The following is a 25330-nucleotide window of genomic DNA, read 5'->3' as shown; positions in this document are numbered from 1 at the left end:
TGGTTTGTATTGGTTTCCAGTCAATGTGTCACAGTGTAGTATGGTTGCAAGTGCTGTAGACCACCGGTGGTTTGTGGGTCATAATGGCTCCATCTTGCAGTGCAAAAATTCAGTGTGCAGTCTTGAATTTATTGTGCGTGTTGCCCTCATTAGTAATCAAACAAACTTGGATTTGAGAGGCTGACTTGCTTACCTATGTTGCTCATAATGCACCGTCAGGCATAAGATTAGTGTCCACAACTCCCTTAGATGATGCCAGAACTGGGAAGGTGTACTGCTACTTAATTTTTATGCATATATCACATGCACAATTTGCTGCTCCAGTGATTTGTGCAACTGCTGCAGTAGAGCCACCTGTACTGTTTCAAAATTGCAGGTGGTTGAGAGTGACAGTATGACGTAACTGGTGACAGCATCCAGTATCACACAGAAAAGCAGCATTTTTCACCTTGTTGCTGATAATGTTTTTGGTAAACAGTACAGTTACTGCTCTAGGAAACCAAGTCGGCAGGTGTTCAGGTTGAAATAATGGCAGTTTAGGTAATGCATGCTGTGGGATATGAATATCACCGAAACTGGTCCATAAGGAACCAAATAATATGATGTAGTAATGTCGTCTTATGGAAACCCATTGATCGAGTGTGGAGATAAATCACAATTCTTCGTAGGTGGCCTGGTCTGCTGGGTTCTGCAAGGGGGAAAAATGGGAATGGTATATTGTAATCTCCTTCCATAGTGAAATCAGTAAGGTCTGAGGGAGGCATCACATTACTTTATTGCAAATGATCAACATGGTCTATCTTGTGAGTGGGAGGCGAAATTTAGTGGTTCTCACTGTTGACTTCATAAATCAACTGAACAATATTTGGCTGGGGAAAAGGTCCCAGTGACCTTTGTGTAGGATTACTGGACATTGTTTGATGGGAATGCAGCATTGCACATATATGAAGTTTACGAGGTACTGTGCTTGTCACAAGTCAGTGGTGTACTCCATGTAGGTGAGCAGGTGCAATAACACTCGCATACTGTTAGAACAAAATTGATCCACTTTATTTGCATAAAATGAAAGACACCAAAATACAAGTACATGAAAGTCGGCTACCATCAACAGGCTGGTCAAAGAGCTAATAAGATAAAGACATTAAACACATGTTCTTTGATCTCAATTCCAGTCCTTGTGGGTCATTGTCCCTACATATGCAATTCATGTAACTGTGCAGTACAACATTTATTTTGCAAATGAGGCTTTTTATGTGGATTTATAGTCTGTGTGTAATACACAGCTCGTGTTTATGTTGTTAGGGTTACTTGGCTATAACTTTGTAACCAAGGTTATATAGGTTGTTATTCGGAAATGTGTCTATGATGACACTCATTCCTGTCATATTTCTGATTTTCCCTTATCCAACTGAACTGGTTTCATTTCATGTTTTGTGACACTGATGTTCATTTAATGATAGTTTTAGGTGAATTGCAATTCTTATCATTGTTCTTCTTTAATTATGCAAATGACGTTTTATTTATGCATTTTATTTTCCTTGCTGCATGTAATATACATTTGATATTCCTGTTATTAGAATTATTCTGACTTTGTAAGCAATGTTACATGTGTTATAATTTTGATATGCTGCTGTGATAACTTTCACTCAATTCTTCTCACAATATGTGCTGTATAGTTCACATTCCTATCTTAGGTTTATTTTGCTCTGATGTAACCAATGTTACATGTAGTACATTTTGGAAATGTAACATCTAATTATCACAACTCCTTACACTTATGAATTATGTATAATGCATTACATAACTATACATGTGTAGTATTCTTGGTTGTATATTTCTTATATGTTAGACCAGCTGATTAGACTTCATTTTGCATATGGATGTGTCGAAAGAATAAGCTGAGATTCATTTGTGGAATAATGCTGTTTTTCTGTGGTTGGATGTCAAATAGTTGATTAGTGTAACTGGACAGATAAAAAAATCTACTCATCAAGCGGTGGCAGGAAAACTCACATATAAAAAAAGGTTTCACACATGCAAGCTTTCAGAGCCAATGGCTGCTTCTTCCCATAGAAGGGTTGAAGTGTAAGGAAGAACGGTGAAGGAAAAGGAGTGGAGAGGTTTAGGAAAATGGGTAGAGTTCAGAAAAGTCACCCAGAACCCTTGGTCAAGGGAGACTTACCAGACGGGATGGGAAGGAAAGACTGATTGTTCACCCACTGTCTCCAAAAGTTTGCGGATGTAAAACCTTTTTTTATATGTTTGTTCTCCTGCTGCTGTGTGGTGAATAGATTTTTTATCTATCTAGTTACATTGTATTGTCAAAATTGATTATTTTATTTTAAATATTTGCTTAAGGTACATGATTCCCCAACATTTATTATAAACTTTCTGTACAAGTTTGTTATGGGTCATGTTAATGCTGATTTATGGTTCCACATGTGGACTCATAGATTGATTTACACTGATCACTCACAGTGTTATGACCACCAACATATTATTGATATAAACCCATCCACACAATAGCAGCGTCATCTGGTGAGGAACAACTGCTAGTCAGACATACTCATGATGCATGTATATCAGTAAGTGTGCTGTCTGTGTAGAATGGAAAAGACATACAATCTATCTGAGTTTGACCAAGGGCAGATTGTGATGGCCCAGAGACTTGGCACAAGCATTTTGGAAACTGCACAATTTGGGTGTTCGAGGAGTGCTGTAGCGAGTTTCTTCAACATGTGGCAAAACCAGTGTGAAACCACATCCTGATTGCATGGGACTGGGCAACCACCCCTCATTACAGATGTCGGATGTTGTAAGCTGGGCAGACTGGTGAAACAGGACAGACAGCGAACTGCGGTGGAACTGATACCAGACTTTAATGTTGGGCAGAGTACGAGTGTGTCTGAACACAGTCAATGTTAACTCCATGACATTGGCAACTATGACTGAAATGGGCACATGACCATCGGCACTGGACATTGGCATAGTGGCTGAGTGTCGCATGGTCTGATGAATCCTTATACCTCCTTCACCATGCTGATGGGAAGGCACTAATTCGCTACCTTCCAGGGGAACAACTCCTTGATACCTGTACTGCAGGATGGAGACGAACTGGTGGCAGCTCCGTTATGCGCTACGGAACATTCATGTGGGCATCCATGGGTCCAGTTGAGCTCGTGCAATGCACCATCAAGGCCAAGTAGTATCGCACACTGGTTGCAGTGGTTGTACACCCCTTTAAGACAATCACGTTTTCCAACGACAGTGGCATTTTCCAACAAGATAATGTGCCATGTCACAAGGCCAGGAGTTTGTTGGAATGATATAAGGATCACAGTGGCAGGTTGCAGTTGATGTGTTGGTCCCCCAACTCGCTAGATCTGAACCCGATTGAACACATCTGGGATGTTATTGAATGTGGCATCGGAGTAGGTCACCCACCTACTCGCAATTTACGGGAGCTAGGTGATTTTTGTGTATCAACTCCCTCCAGTGTCCTACTGAGACCTCATTGCTTCCATACCACAATGCATCACTGCTGTTATCCATGCCAAAGACAAACATACTGGCTATTAGGTAGGTGGTCATAATGTTCTGGCTGGTCAGTGTATATGTCACATATGTTGCAGAATGTTACATAGAAACAATCTATGTAAGTACTAGGATGTACCCTGTGTCAAATTCACAATCTACAATTTTGTATTTTTTTATTTTTGAATTTGTTATACATATTACATGTTGAATTTGTTCTAGTCTTTCTGTGCTTGATCTGTTTTGTAGGTTACTTGACAACGATTATGTTGTCAAAATTGACCAGTAGCTAATAAATTGATAATTGTACTGCCCATAATGAAGAACGTTTTCTTTTGAAAAATATTGAGGCTGTGGACCTGTCTACAAACAAGATTACCAGCTAAGACAATTAATGAAGAGATACTGAATCTAATTGCTGTGGCACAATTTGACAAAAAACTGTACTGGTTGATGGGAGATACCCTATGGCATCAGGGCATAGTCAGTGTCAGTTTGGTTGTGAAGGGAACTGGTGGGGGGTCACAGTTGTAAAGGCAGACCAAAGTTTGACTACAGTAAGCAGATTCAAGTGGTTATTTGTAGATTGCAGTAGTGATGCAGAGGTGAAGAAACTTGCACAGTGTAGAGTAGTGAGGAAAGCTGCATCAGACCAGTCTCAGGCTGAAAATAAGAACAACATTCTTTTCCATGCATTCATTTCAGCAAGTACCTGAAGCACTGCAAGATTCCACCATTGACGTGTTTTATTTATTTATTCATCCAGGGATTAACAAGTACCTGTGTAGCACTGCAAGATTCATGGAAAACAGAAACTCAGAATATACATACACGTAGAAGAAAACCATAAACCATTACAGTGTAGGGGCATTGTAACAACTACAAATGAAAAGGTCACGCACAGAATTGTGGTTTGACCGGGAGGGGGGAGGGGGGGGGGTGCTATTTGAACTGGGAACGTGGGGTAAAAAGCTTTCGGTTTAGTCTACACCAACAGTCATATGTGTAGCCATTCAAACAAAAAATATATATAAAAAACTTACAACTGTTCAGAATGACACCTATGTAAAAATTGTAAATGTAAAATGATTGATTCCACATCATTACAATCTATCACACCAAATGATCCATGGAACATGCAACACTAAATAAAATGTTATGTTACAGTATATTAAGCAAGGTTTGAATGACAAACCGGACCGGGCATTCAGGCACATTGTGCGAATCAAGCAATTCCTCTTGCAAAAGATTTTAATTGGGCTGAAATTAAGCTCAACTAATGGCATCATTTGTATGTGCATTGTTCAGATTTTACATGCAAAAACAGACTTCTTGACTGGTGCTAGACAGTTGGTTCAAATTTGGTTCACCAATATACTGGACCTTGTCTAAGATCAGTTTTAACCATTTGAAATATCTTGCTTCATTTGTATTTTATGTGCAAAGAATATGTTTTTTCTTGGAGGTTTTTGAATTTTGTCACTTGTGTACCTTAAACTTGTATGAAGCTGTTCAAACTTTGTACAAAGATAGATAAATGGATAAAGTCAAAACGAATTATTTTAATCCAATAATCTTTATCTGTTGCCAAGATATGGTAGTTTAAAGTCCAGCTAAATGTAACACATAAAATTCGTTGTTACATGACTTGAATGCACGGAAAGTGAATCAAATGAGTAAAAAATGCATTCTTATGATAAAATTGAAGACTTGCTCCAGCTTAATTAAAGACACCTCTTTTTGTATGTTTTCCTTACTTCTGTGTTTCAAAATTCTGCAAATTGGTTCAAATTTTTTAAGAACATAGACAAATACATGTAATTAATGGTAATCCTGTTGTTTTGCAAAAACTTTATCTGTTGCCACGATACAAGCAACATGGTTTAAAACATAATTAAAAAAACGTATAGCAGATCAGTCATCTCCCAAGTCAACTAAATCTACATCAGTTGCCAAGCTATGGCAGACTATTGTGAAAATAATGGTAGTGTGAAAGTTGGGAACCAGAATGAGAAATGCTTCTATTGTAGCACAAAAAAAGGTGAACATGTTATGGACAGAGTTAGGGATGGAAAAGAAGGGAACCAGCTTTTCAACATATCTGGCAGCTTCAAGGACTTTTAAATCAAAACATCTTGGCATTTCACACATTTTACGAGTTAATCCTGGATGTAAGAACAAGCACACACAAATTTATTTGGAGCCAGAGAATGGAACGTATCTATAATAGGAAGTATCCAAGAGTGGGTGTGCATCCATAATAGGAAGTAACCCAGAGTGGGGATGCATGCATCCTAAACTTTACTGACACATTGCTTCAAATTGCATAACATGACAAATGCCATGTTGGTTGACATTATCGCATGCATAATGTTATATAACATGACATCAAGTAACTGTACTTAACGCAGTACATTATAGTACATCACATGGGTACTAATGCTAACAAATAGAAATGTGTGAATATGTCAAGATGTTTTGATTTAAATCTCTTTGAAGCTGCCAGCTAGGTCCCTTCTTTTACATCCCTAATTCTGCCCAGAACATATACACATTTTCTTGTGCTATGATAGAAGCATTGTATTCTGTTTATAATTATGTTTTTACAAGTATGGGTCAGGTGGTCTGCCTGACTTGATTTAGAAAAACTTTAATCAAGATGATCAGAAAAAGCAAACTCCATCCTCCCGAATATGAGGTCAGCATCTCAACAACTGCATTGCCTCATTCAGTTTGCTCCCTACTGTACAATGTTCTTTTGATAATACACAGTTTGCACCAGATACATATAGAACATAGTTTACCATTGCACATGTCATGAACACTCGTTGGTGGATCATGCACCGCAAACAGGCTGCTGTAGTCCTGCACTCCATCCAGGCTGTCCAGAAAACTGACTCCAAGTCTTTAAATGTGCAACTATACCACATGCACATTTTTATGGGCTTCCAGTAACCTGGTATCCACTGATAGCTCTGCTTGGATTAAGTTGATGAGTATATGGGGAACTTCATTACTTCCTCCAATCCACAGAAGTAGTGCTGCTCTGCTCAGAGGATGGTTGAGAATGGCTTTGAAAACAAAACATATCATGTTCACTCACCCCACAAAGCATCATTTCTCTATAGTAAGCTAACAGTGATTCAGTAGTATATTAATTGTAATTGTAGGTGTTTCCATTAGCTGTTTCCATGTGCTGTTGGTCCTTCTTAAATAAATATAGTTTTGTAATTTCATATATAGATATAGTTCACTTCTGTGAACACAGAACATGAGTAAACTGTGTTTCCTGTAAATGAGTATGCACACTAAACTTTTCAAATTGAAGAAAAAAGAATAAAGTGCTTAGGTATCATTGAAAGTTACATTCTTATATTGAACAACTGTTACAGATTTGATACAACAGCAGACTACTTTGACCAGCATAATATTCTAACTGGAAATATGTTGTGTGCTCATAGTACTGGAAGGTAAGTAGCATTTAATGTACTACATAAAATACATTGACAGAGGAATGTGGGAAGTGCATTAGCACTAAGAATTTTGACACATTATGCCTGTTTTAGTAAGCTAAAATTTATCGGTGTCTTTTCATTAGCTTAGACAATGAGTGTATTTAGTATGTGGTACCTAAGTACTCGTTTCCATTATTTGATGGTATACACGGATTTGTGGTAGTGCAGAAAATCTGAAGAAACTGTGTTTAATCTATTTGTCATGACCTTCAACATTGACTCTCAAACTGGAGGTTCTACTTGTTTTTCAAGTAGCTCATTAACTGTTCTCATAAAACTAAGTACACACAGTTCCCACCTTCATACCAAGTAAAAATCCTCAGTTTTTCCGGGAATCAAAGCCAAATCGTCCACATGACATTTAGACCCACTGACAGCTCAGGTGCGGAGCCAGATAACAAAATTTTCATAAAATGTATCAAAAATGTTTATCGGATATTTAGTTTTAGTTTTTTGTATATATGATATTGCAAAGTACATATTCCACAATGAGTTTCTGTCCAGAACTGACTGGACAAGTATTGAGATAGCTAAATCAGCAGTTTCAGTGAGAGTGCTGCTCTGTATGGAAAGTGATTATTGTCATGATCAGTGTTCTCCTACAAGACTCCATGATTGAGCATGCCTAAGGAAAGTTTTGGCTGCTATCTGCACCATTCAGGAACAATCCCAAGCCGGCAGCTTTAGATTATATCCAAGCCATGTTCAGAAGTGGGAGCTAATTAGTCAGGGGGGCATCACATGGGAGTGAACAGAATGATGTGATGGTACAGTCCAGGAATGGTGTACAGTCACCATTGGATTCTCAGAGGTGCATAGCTGGTGATCCCCATTTGTGATGTTATGCATCACCAGGAATTGAATGTTCACTTACCTGTTGCAGAGAACTGCAGGCCAAGATACCTGAAGATGTTCCCTATGTGCACTGATGGGATTGTGGTATTGCCAGTTTGAAAGGTGAGTTAGTATTTAACCACCATCTTCCTGTCATGACCAGAGAGAGGTGGAGAGAGTTTTGTTTTCATTGACATTCAGCCCAGATGGCCAGGGATTAAAACAGCAGCAGTCACAAATATTTGTAGATGTGTAGGGGTTCTCGTAAACAAAAAATATCACCAGCAAAAACAGCTGACTTGATCCTGCATCAGAAATAAGTGGAGCTAACACCATGTTGAAAATATTCACATGATAAGCAATGACTCCCCAGTTTATGACGTCATCTTGTGCCCATGTGGTGGCATCTCTGGATGTAGACAAGGAACTTGTTAAAACTTCCTGGCAGATTAAAACTGTGTGCCGGACTGAGACTCGAACTCGGGACCGTTGCCTTTCGCGGGCAAGTGCTCTACCAACTGAGCTACCCGAGCACGACTCATGCCCCGTCTTCACAGCTTGACTTCTGCCAGTACCTTGTCTCCTACCTTCCAAACTTTACAGAAGCTCTCCTGCAAAGAAGAGCACTGGTCAAGGAGGAAGCTGTGTTCCAGCATTTCATACCAAGATTTGAAACCCTGCTGATGCCATTCAAGACTATAGGGCTAAAATAAAATGAAAAGAAATTCACCAAGACCTTATGAATGGTGTGGGATATGACCAAGCAAAATATAATCAGTTGAATGTCAGCAGAGGATATAGGACTATTTTATTTAGGAAAAATACAGTTCAGAGTCTCAAGTGAGGGAGCTCACAAGTGAGACGGACCTTTAAGAAACTCTGGGTGCAGCAAAACTGTAGAGTTCTCATTTCATCAGAGCCTGGTGCTGAGCATCTTGGTGGGAAGGCAGGTACAATTTCTTTGCTGATGGTGGGTGTATCTTGTAACTTGTTGGCTGTCTGGAAGTAACACATTGCTTCTGTGGCCACATTGTCTCTAGGACCACTTGTAATGAAGTCTACATTGTAGACAATGAAACCAGGTACAAATGTGGGTTCTTGCAACAATATTATATCAAGCAGACTGTGCACATTTTGGAACAGCTCTTGATAAATATTTCCTGGCATCTTGCAAAGTGCTGTCTCCTCAGCCAGTTCTTCTGCCTTGGGAGTGCTACAGGCCCAGACCTGTGAATTGGTATGGAGTGACAGTTCCTTCTTCCTTGAGAGTCCTTTCTACTGCCTACATGTCTATTTTACAGGATGCAGGCTCCGTTCATAAGATGACATTCTGGGGTCCGTAATATTATCCAGCTGTGGGAGGGCTGGCAATGGGGAGCAAATGGCCAAGTCTACCTTAAGTGATTCATGCCACTTGTTGAAGAGAGAGCTCTACAACATTTCGCATTAGACCAGCATGGGTCATTTCTGTTCAGAAGGCACAGACCTTCTTTTGGCTTCAAAATAAAGTAATGCATGTTGCATGGGCTCCCACTAATGATATTGACAACTGATGAAAAGAAGAATCTCTTTGGGAAGAGCTTTTGTATGATTACTGATTCATAAATTTGACTCCCTTTGACTGGGAGACCATGGCATGTGCAATGTGCAGACAACCATCCTCTTGGTATGAACCTCCTGGTTGGTATGCTTTCTGTGAGCTCAGAGGATGACTTTTACCTTAAAAGAATGACTGCATTCCAGGCACAGGTATTGGGCTACAGTCAGATCTTGACCTCTGCTGGATGAATGGACAGTCACTGTGGCAGCTTTAGCACCAGCTCTTGTGAGTGCGCTGCTTCTATTTGTATTGTCCTTTTCAGCACCAGCTGCAGACAGAAATAGTCAGAAATAGAAAAGGTATCCCTGATGATGAAGATGGAATGGGAGATACAATGCTGCGTGAAGAGTTTGACAGAGCACTGAAAGACCTGAGCCAAAACAAGGCAACATTCCATTAGAACTACTGACAGCCTTGGGAGAGCCAGTCCTGATAAAACTCTACCATCTGGTGAGCAAGATGTATGAGGCAGGCGAAATACCCTGAGACTTCAAGAAGAATATAATAATTCCAATCCCAAAGAAAGCAGGTGTTGACAGATGTGAAAATTACCAAACTATCTGTTTAATAAGTCACAGCTGCAAAATACTAACAAGAATTCTTTACAGACGAATGGAAAAACTGGTAGAAGCCGACCTGGGGGAAGATCAGTTTGGATTCTGTAGAAATGTTGGAACATGTGAGGCAATACTGACCTTACGATTTGTCTTAGAAGAAAGATTAAGGAAAGGCAAACCTACGTTTCTAGCATTTGTAGACTTAGAGAAAGCTTTTGACAATGTTGACTGGAATACTCTCTTTCAAATTTTAAAGGTAGCAGGGGTAAAATACAGGGACTGAAAGGCTGTTTACAATTTGTACAGAAACCAGATTGAAGTTATATGAGTCGAGGGGCATGAAAGGGAAGCAGTGGTTGGGAAGGGAGTGAGACAGGGTTGTAGCCTCTCCCTAATGTTATTCAATCTGTATATTGAGCAAGCAGTAAAGGAAACAAAAGAAAAATTTGGAGTAGGTATACATGGAGAAGAAATAAAAACTTTGAGGTTCGCCGATGACATTGTAATTTTGTCAGAGACAGCAAAGGACTTGGAAGGGCAGTTGAACGGAATGGATAGTGTCTTGAAAGGAGGATATAAGATGAACATCAACAAAAGCAAAACAAGGATAATGGAATGTAGTCGAATTAAGTCGGGTGATGCTGAGGGAATTAGATTAGGAAATGAGACACTTAAAGTAGTAAAGGAGTTTTGCTATTTGGAGAGCAAAATAACTGATGATGATCGAATTAGAGAGGATATAAAATGTGGACTGGCAATAGCAAGGAAAGCGTTTCTGAAGAAGAGAAATTTGTTAACATCGAGTATAGATTTAAACGTCAGGAAGTCGTTTCTGAAAGTATTTGCATGGAGTGTAGCCGTGTATGGAAGTGAAACATGGACAATAAATAGTTTGGACAGGAAGAGAATAGATGCTTTCGAAATGTGGTGCTACAGAAGAATGCTGAAGATTAGATAGGTCGATCACATAAGTAATGAGGAGGTACTGAATAGAATTGGCGAGAAGAGGAGTTTGTGGCACAACTTGACGAGAAGAAGGGACCGGTTGGTAGGACATGTTCTGAGGCATCAAGGGATCACAAATTTAGCGTTGGAGGGCAGTGTGGAGGGTAAAAATTGTAGAGGGAGACCAAGACATGAATACCCTAAGCAGATTCAGAAGGATGTAGGTTGCAATAGGTACTGGGAGATGAAGAAACTTGCACAGGATAGGGTAGCATGGAGAGCTGCATCAAACCAGTCTCAGGACTGAAGACCACAACAACAACAACATCCCTGATGGCCAAAAAAAAATTCAAACTTGTGAAGAAGAGGTTGTATATTGCTAATGCTGTTCTCGAAGGAACTATGCTTGAATACTGGTGACTTAAGGACGCTCAAGTACAGACATATTTAGCTATTATCTCTCAGGTTTTCACAGTGTGCTTGGTTCATGATTTGCTTTCAGAGACCAGGCGGAGTGTATGCATAGCAGTTAAGATAAATGCACTTGAAAAAGAGGACTGGACCGATCACAAAAATGTTGTGCATAAAATGAAATCAGCAGCTCAACCGAACACCTGAAATTGTACCATATGCTCAGCCATGCCTCTGTTTTCAGTCTGTCCCCCTGTTACTGGAAATGGTATAACTTTTGAAGTGGCTCAACAAATGTGAAATTTGGGATTTTTCATATATATGAAACACTGGCAGAGAAAAAAAATCATGTTCCATGCCCTAAAAATTCCTCAGGTTGATTAGGCATCAGCTCCACAGGAGTACAACATTTCCAATACTTTCATTTAATTATTTCAGTTTTCTGTTTACTGTTACATTCCTGCCGATATCTGTTCATGACTGACTGGGATTTCCTTGTTGCATGGTAATGTCATCTTTTTCGGTGAATATATTCACACGCTCTGAAATATGAACTGTGTTGTTAATCTGTATCCTCTTCACTACCCTTTCCCTGTTTTTTACATGTCTAGTACCCTGCTGAAGGAAATGATTACACAATATCGTTAGTACTTGGGTCATCATCTGTTGATCAAATAGAACATTTCTTAAATGGCAGGGATACAGTATTAATATTTTTGTGTGTCCAAATCCTCAAATTTTTTCTGTATTACAAACGTATTGTCTCTTGAACAGAACATTATTAAAGTAAGGCAAGAGCAGAACAACTAAGTGACCATAACCTCGTTGAACAAATCATTCTGCTCATGCATAAAGTGGCTGAGAGAAACTGTGTTGTTGCTTTTGTCGTCTTCAGTCCGAAAACTGGTTTGATGCAGCTCTTCATGCTACTCCATCCCTTGTGAGCCTCTTCATCTGTGAATAACTACTGCAAGCTACACTTTCTGAATCTGTTAAATGTATTCCTCTCTTGGTCTCCCTCTATGATGTTTACCCCCACACTTCCATCCAGTACTAAATTGGTGATCCCTTGATGACTCAAGTGTGTCCTGTCAACAGATTGCTTTCTTTGGTCAAGTTGTGCCACAAATTTCTTGTCTCCCCCATTCTATTCAGTTCTTCCTTATTAGTTACTTGAAGCATCACATTTTGAAATCTGGATGTATAGGTCTGTATTTACTTCCTGCTGAGCACAAACTTGTAGTCTTACTGCTGCAAAATCACTCTCTTTATTAAATATGATGTGGATTCAGAGCAGACAGCATTAGAAAACATCCAATTTTAATGTAAACAAATTTCCTAAATCTGTGAATGTTATGCTTCCAGTTTCTCATTGGTGACACACCTGTAACATGCTGAACTTCGTATGAAAATTTGTATTTCCACAAAATAGCAGAGTCACAGTAGTTGTCAATTATTTTATAGTAACTTTATTCATAGTCAGGTCACATATTTTCTATATTGCTGAAACTGATTTTCACATCTTAGACATCTTTAGATAGTTTTATTCTCCCCAACAAATCCCATAATTTGTCAGAAGATATAATCTTGCACAGGTAATAGTAACCTAATGGTGCTGCTTCTTGTTGTATTATACATGACAAGTTGCTGATGTGCTGCTTACTGTGCGAGAACAGCTTTTGGTATATGAGAGAGTACAAATAAATAATAGTCTAGAACAACATTGCCATGGGCGGAACTTGTGTAGTATGCATTTATGATGCTAGGCGCGTATAGCACAATGCATTGCCACTCTAGTGCCGCCTATGTTTTCAATCCGGCTTGTTCTGTTCATCTGCAGTGACTGTTTTTGCTAGCACTGTTTTGTTCTTGTTTTGTTCTTTATGATGGAAAGTTTTAAGTGAACAGCGTGCAGATGTGAAATTTTGTTTCCTACTCAGTAAAAATGATGCTGAAACTGTTTTAATGTTGAAACAGCTTACCAAGATGACACGAAGGGAAAAACTCAAATGTACGAGTGATTTACTCAGTTTAAAAATAGTGACATGTCAGATGGTGACAGACCTCGTTCTGGATGTCCATCAACTGCCCGAATCTAAAAAAATTCATTCAGATTTTGTTCGCTCAGGTCCGACCATGAGTCAAGTGTTTTATTTGGAAGTTTTATAAGAAGACTGTGCAAAGTGTTCATCAAAAAAGACCCAATTTGTGGCAGACAGGAGACTGGTTCTTCCACCATGGCAACACACTTGCAGACACAGCCATCTCTGTTGGACAGTTTTTGGCTAAAAATGGCATGGTTCCACTGCCCCATGCATCTTACTTGCCTTACCTGGCTCTGTGTGACTTTTTCTTATTTCCTCACATGAAAAGGGGCATGAAAGGACACTGATTTGACAATATTGAAGAAGTCAAGACCGAGCAGGGTGGCGCAGTGGTTAGACACTGGACTCGCATTCGGGAGGACGACGGTTCAATCTCGCATCCGGCCATCCTGATTTAGGTTTTCCGTAATTTCCCTAAATCACTCCAGGCAAATGCCGGGATGGTTCCTCTGAAAGGGCACGGCCGACTTCCTTCCCAATCCTTCCCTAATCCGATGAGACCGATGACCACACTGTCTGGTCTCCTTCCCCAAACCAACCAACCAAGAAGCCAAGAAAAAAATGAGGGAGGAACTGTCAGCCATTTCTAAAGATCAGTAAGAAAATGCTTCGAGCATTGGAAACACCGGTAGGACAAATGTATTAGTTGTAAAGGAGAGTGATTTGAAAGGGATAAGGTTGTTTTGTAAACAATTTTGATATATATAGCTTTTAAAAAATAATTCCAGTTGTATAGTGGTGGAAAGTAAGTTTATCTGAAGATATCAAATCTCATTGTTGCTATATAAACCATACATATCAGTGATTAGAAATCACACTACTAAGCAGCTTGTACAGAAGGGTAATAATTCACATGTTTATCTGGCTGTTTAGGATGAATCGTCCTATTTTTATGGAGGTAGTCTGTCCTTACATGTAACTGCTATAGTTTTTTTTCCTCTGGCATGAAATGTCTTTTTTTTCTGTCAGTTGATCGTTGTACAACATACATAAGAGACTGAGAAATACAGTGTTATGAAGCTCTGGAACCTCCTCCTGGGTGAATTAGTTGGAAGGATGTACTATTTCAATGGGTTTCCAACACTGTGTTAAGGTAATTTATGTGCTCTCGTTTTATATGGCCTTGTGAAGAAAGATCCAATCACTTCAGTTTCTCACTAGGAGCTCGATTTGTCAGGAACATAGTATGCCCATATCAAAAACAAAACTTCGGAACTGATCTCATGAGATGGTTCTAAAAGCAGATGAAATTTGCTTATATTTGACAGCTATTTCCTAATGTTCTGCAAGCTTATTGCTATGTAGTATGTTCAGTTATCTCTAATATTTCATTAATTGTCATCATTTAAAGATTTTGTGTGCACTGAGCAACTTGCTCTTCATACCAGCCAAGAGCAGTTACCATAGTGCTCCATGCCGCCAGCTCCAACAGCATGGAGTATGTAATTGTCTAAGGATGATCAGACATTGATCAAAACCAGTTACTGTAAGTGTAGAAAAGGACTAACAAATTCTCAGTGCTGGTAGGAAGACAGGTGCCTTTTTTTTTTAAAAAAAAAAAAAAAAAAAAGGCCATATTGCTACATAGCATTAGAAGCAGACTTACCACTACTGCTGATTGGTAGAAAAATCTCTGTTTACTGCAGATTTTTGAAAAAGTTTGTGGAAAACACTCAAAAGGAAAAATAATTGTTCATCATAATGATGCATCGCCACTTACAACAAAACTAACACCTGAATATCTGGATGCTTGAAGATCAGGACCATGAGCCCTCTTTACAATACGGGTCCTGACCAAGCACCTTGTGTTTTCTTTTTGTTTCCAAAAATAAAAGGTAAACTGCATGAAATCACATTTTTATCAGCAGATGACCTCATGAAAAATGGCATCATTGCTTTAAGGAGTGATTTCATTGAATGCAAAAATTTATCTATGTTAAAATGGAATATTTAAAAAAAATCATTTTTTAAAACTAATCCTTGTTTGATTATCTAAAATCTCCAGTGTCACCCTCATATTTCTTTATGTTTCCCTTTTCCCTACAGGCAATGTGTGTTACGTATCCTGCAGCCTTTGAGGCAGGGTGAGAAAACAATATTTGCATTCTTCAGCACGAAGAAGGATGGCACAGAGTCATCTGACGATGAAAGTGATAAGAAAAAAACATTACAAAAGGACAATAAATCACGTGCTGCTCTGGAAAAGCTCAACACGTTAATCCAATCTATGGTCAAGGTCAGATTTCATTTATGTGTTTGTTGTTGTATTACTTGTATATTTGGAAACTGAATCTACTATTTACAGTGACAAAACGCCATTGTATACTTATAGTTATAGTGATGCAACTATAATTTATCTCATTTAAATTATTGTATCACAAATGCACAAGGCTCATGACAGTTGTGCTTGAAGTTTTTAAGTTCCTGTGCAAATCAGGGAACATGGCTGAACACCAGCTAACAAGTAAGACCTAATCCTTAATATCCAGAGATGTGTGTGTATACTACTGCTTCATGTTTTGGGACACATCGTCTCTCTTATATGTTTCTAATTTAGTATTATTAATAAATTATAGGAGGAACAGTCATCTCAGGGCAGTTCCTATAGTGGAGACAAATTTGCAAAACCAAAGAGATATTTTGTAAAGAAAGAGAAGCTGGAAAAACAAATAGATGCAAAACGTACCTCAGAGGAGAAAGTTTCAGGTATGTTTGTCCAACATTTACTGATAAAATAAAATTTATAATTTCCATTGATGCAAATAAACAGCAAGGTTGTTTTAATTTATTTACTATTCACACTAAATCAAAGTAACCTGATGGAGTAATCCAGAATTTGTAATCAGTTAAGTATTCTAGTCTGTATTAAATATTCAACAATCCATAGTGATTATCCCAATAAAAATTAAATTCAGCATACACTGATTGATATTTTCATTCATTTAATAAATGTCTTTCATGTCATATTGCAGGTTTATTATTGCTCCATATGCTGTATTTTGATAAAGTACCCTTATGTCATTTTAAATAGCAAAGCACTTCGTGGAAATAGGTCAGTTATGGCTGGGTGCAGATTTGGTGAAATCATGGTTCTTGACATGACGGCTGGTGCGAACTACCAGTCCTCTAAAACAGTGATATATGAACTCAAAGTACACCATATTCCAGCGAAGTGGATTACTGTTGGGCTGCGGTCTACAAGGTTAATTTATCGGCGGATTCAGGGTTACAGTTGCAACTTAGACACTGTGAACAATGGCAGGGGCAGTTTCTCTTGGGTTGTCCACAGTTGAGCCCAGTAGGCTGGTTCTCAGGTTCTTTGGATTGAGTCTAGCAAATAACCAAAATCTTGATAACTCCAGTACAGGTATTCACTGCTACTGTATATGATGTATGACTGGCTAGCAGTGGTCTATCAATTTACAGTAACCCATCTAAGGACCCAGTTCTTTGGATTGATGCCACCCAAACAAATGGGTGCCAATGTCCGTGACTGAGCATGATTTGCGATTATCAGTGACTTCCAGGAGGCCTTATGTCGAAGCAGGTTGTCTTCCTTGTTTCTGCTGGAATCTTATCAGATGAGTTGAACTTGAGGGACCATTATAGTGTTGTAGCAGTGTGAAGGCCTTTAACATCATATTTTGTCAATTTAATATCATAGGCTTTGGTATCTGTGGGGAATGAAACCCTGTTGAGCTTCAGAATGTGCCACTTCAATCAAATATCCCATAATGCAAAGCCAGGAAACCCAGTCCAATGATAGAATCACAATTTATGCCTTAAGAGGGACACAGTGAGGAGGCCTCAAATTGCCTGCACCAAAAACCTATGGCTAACGACTGACACCTGCACTCCAGTTTCTAAATATGATTTTCCTAATGACCATCACATTCTGGTGGTTACTCGAAAGTCTGTCAGTAACACTGCACATTGCCAACCAATGGCTGTTTATAAGAAGTGCTTCCACATGTGGTTATTCGCAGTTGCTGACATTCTCTTCTTGGTGGCCCGTAAGACGACAGTTCTCATCCTGTGGTATCCTGCTGTCTCAACTTTGTTACATTGGTGACGCATCACTTCAGATCCACACACATTCCTCCATTCTTGTGACTGTATGTTGGATTCCATTTCTGTCAAAGTGCTGGTGGATGTTACTGTTCTCTGCAGTGAATGGAAAACCTGTCCACTCTTCCTCAACTTCTTGATTTGTAGTCATTTTATTATTATTATTATTATTATTATTATTATTTTTCTTTCCTGTCTCAGACGTTATGTCTGGTTAAAAATGGAAAGTGACACGGACCTCGATCAAGCGTGACTTCCTTTTAATTGTACGGTATATGTTACATTGCATTTAGGAACTTTCAGGTAATTGAATATGTATCAATAATCACAGATTTCTGTAGTTGTATGTATACGTTTGGATGTAGCTGTATTGCGTTGATGTACTGGTGGATATTGTGTGGTATGACTCCTGTAGTTGATAGTAAAATTGGTATGATGTCAACTTTATCCTGATGCCACATGTCTTTGACTTCCTCAGCCAGTTGGATGTATTTTTTAATTTTTTATCCTGTTTTCTTCTGTATATTTGTTGTATTGGGTATGGATATTTTGATTAGTTGTGTTAATTTCTTCTTTTTATTGGTGAGTATGATGTCAGGTTTGTTATGTGGTGTTGTTTTATCTGTTATAATGGTTCTGTTGTTTTATTAGTTTATGTTGTATGGCAAGTTGTTGATGTATTATTTTTGCTACATTGTCATGTCTTCTGGAGTATTGTGTACATCCGCTTGTGATGTGATCTGTTTCTTTTTGTTGTTTGCAAAGTCTGCATTTATCTTTTGTGGTATTGGGATCTTTAATGATATGCTTGCTGTAAAATCTGGTGTTTATTGTTTGATCCTGTAATGCAGTGATGAATCCTTCCTTCTCACTGTATATATTGCCTTTTCTTAGCCATGTGTTGGATGCGTCTTGATCGATGTGTGGCTGTGTTAGATGATACGGGTGCTTGCCATGTAGTGTTTTCTTTTTCCAATTTACTTTCTTCGTATCTGTTGATGTTATGTGATCTAAAGGGTTGTAGAAGTGGTTATGAAACTGCAATGGTGTAGCCGATGTATTTATATGAGTGATTGCTTTGCATATTTTGCTAGTTTCTGCTCATTCTATAAAGAATTTTCTTAAATTGTCTACCTGTCCATAATTTAGGTTTTTTATGTCGATAAATCCTTTTCCTCCTTCCTTTCTGCTTAATGTGAATCTTTCTGTTGCTGAATGTATGTGATGTATTCTATATTTGTGGCATTGTGATCGTATAAGTGTACTGAGTGCTTCAGTTTTGTGTTACTCCATTTCACTGCTCTAAATGAATAGGTCAATATTGGTATAGCAGAAGTATTTGTAGCTTTTGTCTTGTTTCTTGCTGTCAATTCTGTTTTCAGTATTTTTGTTAGTCTTTGTATATTTTTTCTTTTAGTTCTTCTTTAATATTTGTATTATCTATTCCTATTTTTTGCCTGTATCCTAGATATTTATAGGCATCTGTTTTTTCCATCACTTCTATGCAGTCGCTGTGGTTATCCAATAAGTAATCTTCTTGTTTAGTGTGTTTTCCCTTGACTACACTATTTTTCTTACATCTGTCTGTTCCGAAAGCCATATTTATATAATTGCTGAATACTTCTGTTATCTTTAGTAATTGGTTGAGTTGATTTGTTGCTGCCAGTAGTTTTAGATCATCCATGTATAGCAAATGTGTGATTTTGTGTTGGTATGTTCCAGTAATATTGTATCCATAATTTTTATTATTTAACATGTTGGGTAGTGGGTTCAGAGCAAGGCAGAACCAGAAAGGACTTAGTGAGTCTCCTTGGTATATTCCACGCTTAATCTGTATTGGCTGTGATGTGATATTTGAATTTGTTTGGATATTAAGTGTGGTTTTCCAATTTTTCATTACTATGTTTAGGAACTGTATCAATTTAGGATCTACTTTGTATATTTCCAATATTTGTAGTAACCATGAGTGGGGTACACTATGAAAAGCTTTTCGGTAATCAATGTATGCATAGTGTAGCGACCTTTGTTTGGTTTTAGCTTGATATGTCACCTCTGCATCTGTTATCAGTTGCTCTTTACATCCATGTGCTCCTTTGCAGCAGCCTTTTTGTTCTTCATTTATAATTTTGTTCTGTGTTGTATGTGTCATTAATTTCTGTGTAATGACTGAAGTTAATATTTTGTATATTGTTGGTAGGCATGTTATGGGGCGATATTTTGCTGGGTTTGCTGTGTCTGCTTGATCTTTAGGTTTCAGATAAGTTATTCCATGTGTAAGTGTATCAGGGAATGTGTATGGGTCTGCAATGTAACTGTTAAATAATTTAGTTAGATATGAATGTGTTGAGGTGAACTTCTTTAGCCAGAAATTTGCTATTTTATCTTTTCCAGGGGCTTTCCAATTGTGTGTAGAATTAATTGCTCGGGTGACTTCATGTTGCAAAATTATCACTTCAGGCATTTGTGGTATCATCTTGTATGTGTCTGTTTCTGCTTGTATCCACCGTGCATGCCTGTTATGTTGTACCGGGTTTGACCATATGTTGCTTCAGAAGTGTTCCATGTCTGTTATGTTTGGTGGGTTGTCTATTTTAATGTGTGTGTTATCTATTGTCTGATAAAATTTCTTTTGGTTTGTGTCGAATGTTTGGTTTTGTTTCCTTCTATTTTCACTTTTTTTGTATCTTCTAAGTCATTCGGCCAATGCTTGTAATTTCTGCTTCTTTTCATCTAATTGCTCTATCGCTTCTTGTGAGATTTTACCTAACTTTTTTCGTTTTTTGTTTGATATTTCATTTCTTATAAACTGTGTTAGCTGTCCGACTTATAAACTGTGTTAGCTGTCCGATGTCTTTTCTCGGTTTTTCTATTCTGATCTGTAGCCTGTGTTGCCATGCTGGTTTTGTGGATTTCTTCTGCATGTTGGTTTGTTCTGATCTCTGCCTAGTGTGTATATTTAGTGTAGTGAGTGCTCCTATATAAACCAGTAGTTGTAACTCTTCCATAGTTGTATTTACATTTATTTTGTTGTTTATGATTGTGTTGATAGTTGTTATTGTTCTTTTGACTTGTGGGTTATTGGGTGGTCTATGCAAGAATGGTCTAATGTCTGTATTAGTGTCTTTGTATTCTATGTATGTTAGCTGAAATTTTTCTTCTATCTAACATGTGTGTCACTTCATGTTCTATTTGTGCTTGTTCTGGTGGCCGTCTTAAGATTTCATTTTGCTCTGATTGTTTAATTGATGTGTGGTGTTCTTTGTTTGTTTGCTCTGGGATGTTTGAGTCCATTACTGTATTTTCTTCTTCTTCTGATTGCACTTTATTTTGTTCCAGTATTTGTTGTACTTGTTGTTTGATGTTTTCTAATTCTGACTGGTGTATCCTGTTATGTTTGATTATTACACAGATCTGATCAGCTAGTCGTTGTTCTGTTAAAAATTTTAATTCTGGGTACCTGGTAATAAATTTTGTGTATGCTTGTGATCTGTATCCAGTTGTGTTGGTTCCTAAGTTTGTTGCTTTGTAATAACAGAACATGAGGTGTTGGTTAACTTCATCTGACCATCTCATCCTCTGTCTTTGTTTTCCTTTTAGAGTGGTTGCAGGAGGCATATCCTGCAAAACACCTCTATTTGGATTTAAATCATTTTCCGTGTGGCTAGCAGTGTCGTTACCATTGTGGACAGGCATAGGGTTCAAGCGTCGTCCCCGACCATGACAGCGTTTGTCCGAGGCTTCATTAGTTCTGTCCTGAACCAACTAATCAATTATTGTTATTATTATTTGATTAGTTAATTGAAATATTATTTCTTTACTATTCTAAATGAATATTCTTTTCATATTTTAATTGTTGGTTTAGTTAATGGTTTTAGTTGGTTTAGCTTAGTTCCTTATTTCCTTTTATCTTTACTCTCCTGAAAACCTGGAAAATATAAATATTTTGTTTAAAATACCACAGGAGAGCAAGAGGTGTAGTCCGCAACGGCACTCTCACGGAAATTCCTTGTCGTTATCTGTTCCACCCGAAATCTCTAAAACTTTTACTATTCAGATTGTTTGCTGCAACTGTGTGATATGTTGTTTGATGAGTCTGGATGATTGGTCCAACAATTTTGCAAGTTAAAGTTTATTGATTCGGAGATAATCTCTCAACGAATTCTGACCATGCAAAATGCAGGTTTGCACTATTGTTCCAAACTTCACCTATGAGAGATCTAAATATCATAATGGTGTCTCACAGCAATACAATCTCTCTCCTCCTCTCACATGTCTGATCTCTTCATTTCCTTCACAAAGAGTCCAAAAAACAAAAATTTTTGGTTTGATAAGACACAGAGATGCGTTTGTTGCATGGAACATCCAATCTTGCTATCATTATATGCTGTTCACCACAGTATCAATTTGTCACTCCCAAATTAGAGTTTTGCATACATTGTTGCACCATACCATGCAGAAACACACATCCAGTGAGTGTTGTTTGGCCTCTTCAGTCACCACCTGAGCCATTTGTGCACTCCCTGTTAGAACGTAGTTTTCTTATTGACTTTAACTTAACAAATTCCATCTGCAAATTCTCTCTCTCATTGATGGCGAGTGAGGTGTTTCAACTGGTAGTGCTGACACAATCCAGCTTCCAAATCCATGAAAATTTTCGCTCACCACTCTTATGAACGCATGCACATCGCCTGTCAACCTTAGCCACATTACAGTGTTCATTCTCTGAACATATGATGATGATGATGATTTTAGATGTCTTCCTCACAATTGCGGATTAGATAAGGATGAAGAAGGAAGCTGGTCATGTCCTTAAGTGACTGGGGGGTGTCACAAAAAGCTTAAACTGGGGTGGCCATTTGTGGATTTGAACCTGCCCTTCCCAAAGGTGAGTGCAGTGTCTTAACCAATGCACCACATCTGTCAGTTAACTGTAATATAGGAGACAACAAATAGGTGTGAGGAGGAAGCTGTACTGGCATAGCTAAGTGAAGTCATGCAGTAGTTTAGGCACTAGTAAGCGTCGGAAACGTTTAGCTGTTAAAGTCACCATCTTCTCATCATCCTTGAGGTTGTCTATGATTTCCCACAGTTATTTTAGATCAGAACTTACTTCTCACTTGGTCTCGTCAATAAGGCCAGGGCCAGTTATTTTCTTTGTCCTTTCTGAAATGAATATTTTAGCTCTAATGATCACCTCTTCCTCCCTTCTCTCCTTGCTTTGCCTCTCCTCTATTCATGTATGTGAGCTTGAGCAGAATGTAGCACATAGAACAGAAAGCATAAAGGAGATTATTGAGGAGCATGAAAGAAAAATGAAGATTAGTCATCCAAGGGTAATATATGGGAATCCAAAAAAGTTTGGTACAAATAATGTTTGATGGTTACCATTAAAACCCTCAGGTGAATGGTTGAATGGTTCTTCAGATTAGCAACAGCTGATTTCTTATCCCATCCTTGCCCAAAAAAGCTAAAGCAACTTTGATTATTAACAAGAGTCCTAAGCAATCCCCTTTCCTCTCCCTCTCCCTGTCCCTCCCCTCTTCCTTTCATCTGTGACAGGCATTTTCAACCATGTGGTTCATTTTTTGGACCATTTGTCCCTTGAGAGTATTTGCTTTTATCTTCTGTGATATTGTATTTGTACATCTAATACACACACATTCCACAAAGTACCATAATTCTCATTCCCTTTCCTGTTCTGTTAACCAATGGAGCAAGGGAAAAGTGCAAGTTCTCTATACTTCTTCAGTAGTGTTCTGCAACAAAATTAGCTTCCCTCTAGAGATTTGCATTTTAGTTCATGTAGCATTTCCATAATATATGCATGTTGATCAGAACTATCTGTAACAAATCTAACAGCCTGCCTCTGAATTGCTTTGGTCTTCCTTTAATCCAACCTGTTTGGGGATCCCAAACAGTATCAAGAATGAACACGTGTGTTCTATACTCTGTCTCCTTTATAGATGAGCTACACTTTCCTACACTTATCCCAATAAACCAGAGTCCACCAGTTGCCTTTCCTAAAACTGCCTTATGTGCTCTTTACATTTTGTATCACTTTGCAACATTCCACCAAGATATTTCATCATTATGGGTGTGAGAAGCAGCTCACAACTATATTGTATCCAAACATTACACCATTGTTTTTCAAACAGTGGAACATGAAGGATGGAATAACAGCAATATACAATGGATAGATTGCTCAGAAGTAGAACTCTTATATATTAACACAACAACTCACACACACATGGTTACTGTCCCTGGGTGCTAGGGCCCGACTGTGGCAGTGCTTGACATGAGCAGCAATTAGATGGGGAGGAGGTGGAGTAAGGAGGAGTCATGCAGTTGGGAGGGGGAGAGATGACAGGGCAGGGGGTGGAGAAGATGCTAGTGCTGCCTGTGGGAGTGTACTGGGATGTGGTGGGGATGGTATAGGGCTGCTAGGGCTCCTATTTGGGGGGAGGTTGGGAGTGTGGACAGGATAGGGCTGCTAGGGCTTTTGTCCCCACCATGTCCCTCATGCTCCCACAGCCTGCACTAGTGTCTTCCCTCACCCTTACCCAGCTATCCTCCCCCAGACTGTCACATGCCATCTCCTTACCTTCTCCACTTGCCCAAGCAGAATCCTGCTCACATTAGATACAGTCGTAGTTTGGCGTAATGCCCAGAGAAAGTAGTCATGTGTGTATGAATATGTGAGAATTCTGTTTCTGAGGGAGGCCTGTGTCTGAGAGCATAAATATTTCTTCAGAACTGATTTTCCTACTCGTCTCCTTTAGCTTACATGTTCCACATTTAGAGCAAGCCTCATTCATCACACCAAATAGAAATTCTGTCGAATTCATCCTGTATCCTCCTGTAATCAATAAATAATGACACTTCCTTATTTAAGCACAGCATCATAGGCAAACAGTCACAGATTCCTGCTCACCCATCCATCAAATCAAGAGCCGTCCTATCACACATCCTTGGGACACAACTGACAATATCCTTGTCCCTGATGAACATTCGACATGCAGGAAAACATACTGGGTTCTATTACTTAAAAAGTCTTCAAGTCTCTCACTACACAGTCCAATCACTTAAATGTGACTACTTCCTGTGTTCAACATCAGCATACAATAACCATTCACAGACAGCAAATGGCAGCACTAGCAGTGAAGGGTCTATGAAGCATGTCAGGGGGGATGTGGGAAACAGTGCAGTCACTGTCATAATGCAGAAACGGAATGTGTTTCTGAAGTATACTGTGCATGGCAAAATTGCATGGCACTCACCAAAACCAGCACCAAGGCAACTGTGGTGCCCCTCAGCCATAGATGACAGCGGTGAACAGCAGCTGTGGAGATGTGTATGGGAAAGTAGACATGCAGCTGTAGAGCGACTGTCCGCGTGTATGAACTGAGGGGTACCAACAGTGTCTCCTCATGAATGTTGCTGTGTATGGGCATGCGCAGCAGATGTCCAGTTCACACACCCATGTTGACTGCTGTTCATCAGCAATGAAGGCTGGAATTTGCATACCAGTATTGCAACTGGATGTCAACAGATGGCCTTTTCAGATGACAGGTGGCCATTGACATCTATGGTGCGAACATCTGAGAGCAAATAGCATCCAACAATTGTCAGAGGAGTCCAGGCCGGAGGAGGAAGCGTTATAGTCTGGGATATGTTTTCTTGGTATTCCGTCGGTGAGTTCATCATTATGGAAGGCACAATGGGTCAATAAAAGTATGCGTGTCCACCTTAGCACTACCAGCA

General features: G+C 38.8%; 1 protein-coding gene across 3 annotated transcripts in view; it reads left to right on the top strand.

The window, feature by feature from the left end:
* LOC126418665 (28S ribosomal protein S31, mitochondrial) overlaps positions 1–25330 on the top strand; it is a 66208-nt gene that overhangs the window by 22555 nt on the left and 18323 nt on the right. For all 3 annotated transcript variants that reach the window (XM_050085553.1, XM_050085570.1, XM_050085561.1), the window contains exons 2-4: positions 6927–7004; positions 15548–15737; positions 16078–16207. In XM_050085553.1, coding sequence (XP_049941510.1) covers positions 6927–7004; positions 15548–15737; positions 16078–16207 — 398 coding nt within the window. The remainder of the gene's footprint in view (positions 1–6926; positions 7005–15547; positions 15738–16077; positions 16208–25330) is intronic.

Source organism: Schistocerca serialis, chromosome 1 (genome assembly GCF_023864345.2).
Source record: "Schistocerca serialis cubense isolate TAMUIC-IGC-003099 chromosome 1, iqSchSeri2.2, whole genome shotgun sequence".
Lineage (NCBI taxonomy): Eukaryota > Metazoa > Arthropoda > Insecta > Orthoptera > Acrididae > Schistocerca > Schistocerca serialis.
This window is presented reverse-complemented; position numbering and strand designations above follow the sequence as displayed.